Source organism: Sinocyclocheilus rhinocerous, unplaced genomic scaffold (genome assembly GCF_001515625.1).
Source record: "Sinocyclocheilus rhinocerous isolate Xijiao unplaced genomic scaffold, SAMN03320098_v1.1 scaffold1252, whole genome shotgun sequence".
Taxonomy (NCBI): domain Eukaryota; kingdom Metazoa; phylum Chordata; class Actinopteri; order Cypriniformes; family Cyprinidae; genus Sinocyclocheilus; species Sinocyclocheilus rhinocerous.
The window spans coordinates 508,439-516,407 of NW_015640452.1; the positions used below are offsets into that span (position 1 = coordinate 508,439).

Genomic DNA, 7,969 nt, shown 5'->3' on the forward strand with positions numbered 1-7,969 from the left:
ATCATTTAAAAATATATTCAAATAGAAAGCAGTTATTTTAAATAGTAAAAATATTTCACAACATTACTGCTTTTGCTGTACCTTGAATCAAATAAATGCAGGCTTGGTGAGCAGTCCCTGTGTACATGCATGTTGTTTTTACATATCAGGATCATACAATTTACATACCATGAATCAACATTATTTTCTGACATAATCAACAACATGCCACAAATGCTGTTGACAGAAACAAATTTGCTTTAAAGAACATTTTATTTCTAGAGCTACATCTGAAGTGTGAACCATTCATAGAGCGCATTCTCTTGAAGTCTCATCACACAGCCACCAGAGGTCTCTGTTTCCAATTACTTCCAAAGGCAGCCTCTGATCAATAGGGGTTTAGCAGTTTAAATTCTCAATGTTTCTTTTGTATTTTGATTTTGTGGCCATGAATTCAGTTAAATCAGCAATTCAATAAAATATCAGATGTCATTAAACCATATGCTGCATTAAAATACACCACACTGTAAAATTACATACAATTCACATTTTGTGAAATGTCAGCATTTATTGAAATATATAGAAAATATAAAAAGTTTTGTTGTCACTTTCAAACATCAATATGTCACTCTCTAAGTCTACATTAGTTCAGCGATATTAAGAATTACTTTAATTGCTTGAAAAAGACACCTGAAAATTGTCAAATGTGAAAAACACATTTACACTAAGTTTGGGTTAATTTCTTTTTAAAGAAATTCAGATTATTCAGATGCATTAAATTGATCAAAAGTGACAATAAAGACATTTAAAATGTTACAAAAGATTTCTGTGAAATAAATGCTGTTCTTATGAACTTTCTATTCATCAGAGAATCATAAAAAAATGTAATGGCTGGACTGGAGTAATTTCTGCTGAAAATTAACTGAAAATACAATTTTATCTATTTAAAATAGAAAGCATTTATTTTAAATTGTAATAATATTTCACAATATTACAGTTTTTACTGTATTTTTGATCAAATAGAGGCCGACCGATATATCGTTTTGCCGATATTATTGGGCGAATATGCCTCCGATATGAACTTTTTTTTTTACAGAACATATAATGCAGATTAAATGATTCTGAATGGTGTAATTACTTAGTTTGTCCAGCAGAGCGCGCTCCATTGTTTGCTACTGGCGACCCAGGTCAGTGTAGAGACGCGCGGATATAGTCCGCTGCTTAAAATTATCAGCCTGCCACCCACCTGCACCTATATTTGATCGTCACATTACAATGATGCGGTCCAGAACTCATGCTTATCACATCGGTCACATCACATCGCGCGGCGCGACAAAATACAATAGATTTCTATTGTACTTTGTCACGGCACGCCGCTCGCGTCCGTGTAGAATAGAACCCATTATAATCAGTGATGTTGTCTACACTGGATGCAGTAAACGGATGCCTCGTTCTATTTATGACGAGCTGACACAAAGTTCAAATGATTTTCAACGGTCGCTTTGTCGCATCCTTTTGCGGCGCAGACACGGTGTCAGCATAGTTTGTCAGTACAGTCAGTAACGTAGCAGATTGAAACGTTAGTATCTTTCTGCAGTCCCATAGACGGCAGTGCGGTAGTGTCTTGAGTCTGTTGAATGGTAATTTAACGCTACGTTGTCACCTAGTTGGAGAGACTCAATGCTAAGTTAATAAACAACAATGTCCCCATCTTTTACTCTCACAATGAGCTTATCATATTCGTTTGCTACATTAGTAGGGCCCTATGATTTCCGCGATGCAGAAAACATGGACTGAATCGCGGAATCCAGTCATAAAAAATTTATTTACTGTATAACGCGGAATTTCATGGAATTTGTATTATTTTTGATGAATAAATAAAAAAACAGGTCAGTACATATATATATACTGTCTGTGAATATTAAACTGCAAAAAGACTTCCTCATGAATCCTCATGTTCTGCATGATCATTTGATTACCAGAAAATACACAACACAGAATTTGTGAAAAAATATTATTCATTATTATTATTTATTCATTTTAGATGTTTCCATTTGGAAAAGCTGTGCTTCCTGCATAAACCTGCCCCTGTTGGTTTGGCAGTAGCTTGCTTGCCCTACACAGTTACCTTGTTTAATTTCTTAATTCAAGTTATATATATATTGTTCTATTTGTGTTTTTTAAATTATATTTATAATAAGTGAAGTTTACTGTTATGTGCACTGATGTCAGACTCATTTTGAATAATAAAGTTTATTGTTAAATTGTTAAATACCCTGCCTCCATTACATAGGCCTATGTTTGTCACATCATTATAAATGTTTGATCACCACATTTGAGTTGTTGCAAAAAATGTGTTTATGTATATATATTCTGTTTATGTAGGCTATATACTGTATTCTATATACAGTACCAGTCAAAAGTTTGGACACACGAATGGGAAGTGTGTCCAAACTTTTGACTATACTGTACTATAATATAGCCTACACAAAGAATATCGGCCGATATATCGATATCTGTCTTTTTTACGCTCTAATATCGGTATCAGCCCCCAAAAAACCCATATCGGTCGGGCTCTAAAATAAATGCATTCTTGGTGAGCATAACAGACTTCCTTAAAAAATCTTGCCCCTTTTGAATAGTAGTGTAATATTCATATTTTTAAAGATGCCATTAGACATGAAATTAACTGAGGTACAAACACATTCTGAACTATGGGTGGTGAACTGTCTCACCCCTTCTGATTACCCAGCAACCCACAGGACTGGCCGAATCAACAGAGAGGAGGTTACGGATGATTGGCTCACCCACACTGAGGCACTGGGCCAAATCTGAGCATGATATGGTTAGATTCAAATCAAGGATCTTAGCAATAGGACACAGAGAATTAGATGGATTATTGTGCTTCACGTAACAAAAACACAAAAGGAACCTTCATTTTACAGATTTAACATGACAGCAGTGGCATTCCAGTAGGCAGAAACTCCTACCTTAATAGAGGCTCCTGCGAATCGTGCTAGTTGTTTAATATGTTGGCCCTTCTTGCCAATAATAGCACCAACAGCCTGAGTTGGAATAAAGAGGTAGACCACCTCCTGTTCAGGAGCCTGCTGTGGAGAGAGCAGAAAAAACATGCAAAATATTACGGCCTCTAATTCAGTGTGATTCTGCAAATCAGGGATTCCTCAAAAAGGCCTTCTAAAATCCATCTGAGCATGTCAGATAGATTCAACCTTTTTAAAAGTGGTTTGGTCGCTCTGTCTGTTTACTCCATTTAGTTTTCCCAAACCACCCACAATCCCACTTAGATACTGCTCACTTCAGCGCAGGCTGGAGGTCAAGCCCTGAAGGTTCACACAGGTTTGTACGGAGGCAAAAACAATCCATTCATCACTCAAACTGATGATGAGGATGCAAACCTCTTATCTGTTTCTAAAGGACCTGACCTGCCTGGCACTGAAGTGTGAACCATAGGAAACCAGTGACTCATTGTTCAGACTCTCTGCATGGGCAACAGTGAAAGATTGAAGATGCCAGAGAGCTTTTTCATTCAGGAGTTTACAGCAAGTCAACACCATTAGCTTGTGGTGTTCAGCACTGCCTGACAGAGACGGAGGTTTTTATTTGGTGAATAACTACCAAGTTATTTATTAAAATGACATTAACATTAACAAAGGTAGTCACTCCATCTTGTGTCACTTACAGAATCTACCAACAAACCGTCAACGGACAGGAAACATTTTCTGTTTATAAGTATTTTGGAGTGAATTTTGAGTAAATATTGTATAAAATATGTTTTTTTAACATCATATTTGCCATAATTAAATTGTGCTACAAATAAAATACAATATATATTAGCATTATATCGGCCATCACACGCTCTAGCTATCAATATATGATATAAAATATGACAACACATAAAACTGGTTGGCTGGAACACTGTATCCACCAATCATCATTCACAACCAGAACAATCTATTTTATTGGACAGTTTCAGTAAGAGTACTCACTGTGTGCTGGTGAGAGATGGCACTAGCAGGCGGGACACTGTACAGCCCACCCAGCTGTGATGAATGACCCTGGAACAAATGAGATGGATCAATTTACAAACATTTTACATCTCAAGAACATTTCACTATTATTGAATATTGTCTTGGGTTGTTTTTACAATAATTTGGAAATTCAATGTAAAAAATAATATGATTACATATGTTCATGTTAGATGCAATTAATCGTGATTAATTACAGAAACCTGATTATGAAATGATTATTTAGAAATGATTATTTAGTTATTTTTTTAATAGATCATCAGCCCTGCTTTAAAATTATCTTTAAAAAAAGACACTGCCACATGTAATAAATTTTTTTTTATTATTTTTAATTTATTAGATAATTTATCTAATTATCGGTCTCTCCGTTGCGTCGCTGACGCTCACGGGGAGCGCATCCAATAGCGCCGTGCTATAAGCAAGTGCAGAATGAAGCCGCTCTGCGAGGCCAGCCCCAGAGCACCGATACTGAGGGCTCCTGTAAGCATGAGCCAGTACTGAGACCCAAGCCGTTTAGGCTAAGGTCTACATAACATAACCCTCTTCACTTACAAAGGGGATTAGGTAGAATTAAGTGGACAAGATCCGTGCCTGCAAGGCAGAGACATACAAGTTATAAAATGTATAAAGTTATAAAAAAAAAAGGCGGCCGCACAAGTATCACCAATAGAAATCCCGTTGGACCACGCCCAGGGGGAGGCCTTTCCTCTGGTGGAGTGGGCCCTCACACCTATAGGACACTGTAAGCCCACTGAGGCATAAGCTAGGGCTATAGCATCGACTATCCAGCGATATAGGGTCTGCTTCAAAACCGGCAGACCTTTAGAGCAGCCTCTGAAGCATACAAAGAGCTGCTCTGAGTGTCTAAACGGGCCAGAGCACTCAACATACACTCTAAGAGCCCAAACCGGGCAGAATGGATTAGGACCCTGCTCACCTTCTGAATTGGGGAGCTCTAGGAGGGTGATGACTTGTGCTCTGAACGGAGTGGAGAGCACTTTTAGCACATAGCCATGTCTCAGTATACATTGAGAGTGGAAGGGGTGCGCCCCTTATCCAGCAGCTCTTGTGGAAAGGTTAGAACTAGCACCCGTCATCGTGCGATATGTACTGGTTCCGTGCTACACACCAGTCAGTGAAAACTGACCATTTAAGGGTGAAAAGATGTCTTGTAGATGGAGCTCTGGCCTCTAAAATGGTATTAATTACACTCGCAGGGTGCTGCAAAGACTCCCGTTGAGGGGCCAAGCATGAAGACTCCACAGCTCTGGCCGGGGATGCCAAATCATGCCCTTCGTTTGCGAGAGAAGGTCCTTCCTCAGTGGTATCAGCCCACTGATTATTAAAATGCCAACTGATTCCTCCAAAGTGGGGCCACCAAGAGTACTGAGAATCTGACTTCCCTGACCCATCTTGATGACCTGAGGAAGCAGGGCAACTGGAGGGAAGGCACACAGACAGGCGCTGGGCTAATTGTTGGCCAGGGCATCGCTGCTTCAAAAAATAAATCGGGCAGTGAAAGTTGTCTTCTGAGGCGAAGAGGTCCACCTCTGCCCTGCCAAAGACAGACCAGATAATTTGAACCGTTTGGGAATGTAGTCTCCATTCTCCTGGAGCCACATTGTCCCTGGACAGCATGTCTGCTTGCTGAGAGGATGGAGCCTTCTGGCGACTTGAAACAGCCACCGCACTGGAGCACGTTGGCAGGAAGTGACACATTGCCTGCGATGACTTCTGTGCCACTGTAAACCCCTTGGCAAATCCATCCACGGCAGGGCCAAACAGTCCCTTAGGAGAGACTGGTGAGTCTAGGAAGGCGATCTTGTCAGCGCCCCTGATCACTGTCGGATTTAGCCAAAGGTGGCGCTCCAGCACCACCAAGTTAGCCATGGCCTTGCCGATTGCCTGCGCAGTGGCCTTAGTAGTGTGCAGAGCCAAGTCAGTCACTGTGCACAGCTCTTTGAAGGCGCCAGAACTCCGGATGGACTCATCCATGGTGCGGAGAAGTTTGGCCTGGAATACTTGGGAACACCACCATCGTGTGAAGCACTGAGTCAGCCTGGCCAGCTGCTGAATAAGCCCTGTTTGCAAGGGCTGAGGTAGTCCTGAAGGGCTTTGATGGGTGCGCTGCATGGGCTTTCAACCCCAGGGCTGATGGAGGGCACAGATGCACAGCGACTGCCTCTTCCAAAGGGGGAGCTTGCTATAACCTCATTCTTCAGCGCCGTCAACAGTGGTGAGAGCGATAGAAGTAGAGTGATTAACACGCAGCAAGTAGGGCGTGCGCCACGTCCTGGTAAGTTCCTCTTGAACTGCTGGCAGGAACGGGCAGGCCGTTGGCGGGAGGAAGGAGGCCGACGAGGGGCGCTGATCCTCACATGTGAAGCACACAGGCAAATCGAGTCTCGAGGAGAGTGAAACACGTGAGAGCTGCGCCGGCGTGAGTTCACTCGAGCCCGGTGTTTGAGCCCAGCTGTTCCGCTGTTTCTTCCTACTAGGGGAGAGAGGAAACAAGAGAGCAGAGCGGGGAGGACCACCTTCATTAAAAAAGGCAATCCATGAGCGAAGAGGGACGAGACTCATGCTCTCGCAGTGAGAGCATTCCGTCCCAGTGAGCGCAGCCTCTGCGTGGGCGCTGCCCAAACAGGCGACGCACTCACTGTGCCCAGGGAACCCTTGCATGAGCCACACTCGCGGCGCGACATTTGAAACAATGTTGCTGGAAATTGGTTCAGAAATTTGCTCTTAAATGCGCTGGATGGCCGCAGGGGAAGGCTTCTGGCTTCTTCCGCTGTCGGGGGCTCCTTCTCATGGAGGCGAGCAGCAGGCTGAGCTTCTTTCTTTCCCCTCTTCGGCTTCTTGCTTGCAGAGTCAGCGAGGAGATGATCTTCGTCATTGACAGAGAAAAATTCTGACGAAATGGCGCTCAGAGCCAACTTATATAGTGATCAGCTCTTCCTCTTTTGGCAGGTTGAAGCGTCATTGGTTCGTGCAGTTACATGAGCGTGAACAAATCAGGCTTCAGTATCAGACACACAACGGGAGAGACCGTTCAAAAGGGAAATACGTTTTCAAAAGGGCCTTTCCATGCTGTTCATATGCAAGGTTTGATAGAAAAGCTGGCTAACCAGCTGGCCAGTTACTAGCATAACAGGTTACTAGCTGGCTGGTGAGGATACTAACATGCTGGCAGCTCTTTGCAAAAGTTTGCAAGTATAATATGTTATTGACAGTAAATGACAAAGTCCCTAATGTCATGAAGAGAACTTGATTTACCGTAAGCAAAGAACTGCAACAATAAAAACCTGTTGAAACAATTTACAATAAATGACTACTCAAGTTTTACAGTACTACTGAGGATGATAAAACCCAACGAACACTCATTCAGTAATGAGTGCCATCTCACAAACCCACACACACATTCTACCTTCATTAGTTCATCTGTGAGCCATAAGCTGTCCTGTCTGACTCATCACTAAATATGGGGAATCCTGCAGCACGCTAACCGACTGGAAGGATTATACAACTCAATAATGAGTAGGTGCATGCTAAGGTGAGCACTCACTGAGAAAGGGACGGTATATGTACAATGTGGCTAAATGTCCAGATAGTGCACCATTTAGATTTAAAGGGGTCACACATGATGTTGCTAAAAAGAACATTATTTTGTGTATTTGGTGTAATGAAATGTGTTTATGCGGTTTAAGGTTCAAAAAACATTATTTTCCACATACTGTACATTATTGTTTCTCCTCTATGCTCCGCCTTTCTGAAACGCGTCGATTTTTACAAAGCTCATCAGTCTGAAAAGCGAGGTGTGCTCTGATTGACCAGCTATCCAGTGCGTTGTGATTGGACGAATTCCTCAAGCGTGTGACGGAAATGTTACGCCCCTCACCATACTGTTGATGCCGTGTCCCGGCCGGAGCGATGATTCAAAA

At 42.0% G+C, this 7,969-nt stretch overlaps 1 protein-coding gene across 1 annotated transcript in view; it reads right to left on the reverse strand.

Moving 5' to 3' along the window:
- LOC107752879 (insulin-like growth factor 2 mRNA-binding protein 2) overlaps positions 1-7,969 on the reverse strand; it is a 67,840-nt gene that overhangs the window by 4,483 nt on the left and 55,388 nt on the right. The window contains exons 11-13 of the mRNA XM_016568948.1: positions 6,345-6,377; positions 3,338-3,372; positions 2,970-3,089 (exon numbers count right to left, since the gene is read on the reverse strand). Coding sequence (XP_016424434.1) covers positions 2,970-3,089; positions 3,338-3,372; positions 6,345-6,377 — 188 coding nt within the window. The remainder of the gene's footprint in view (positions 1-2,969; positions 3,090-3,337; positions 3,373-6,344; positions 6,378-7,969) is intronic.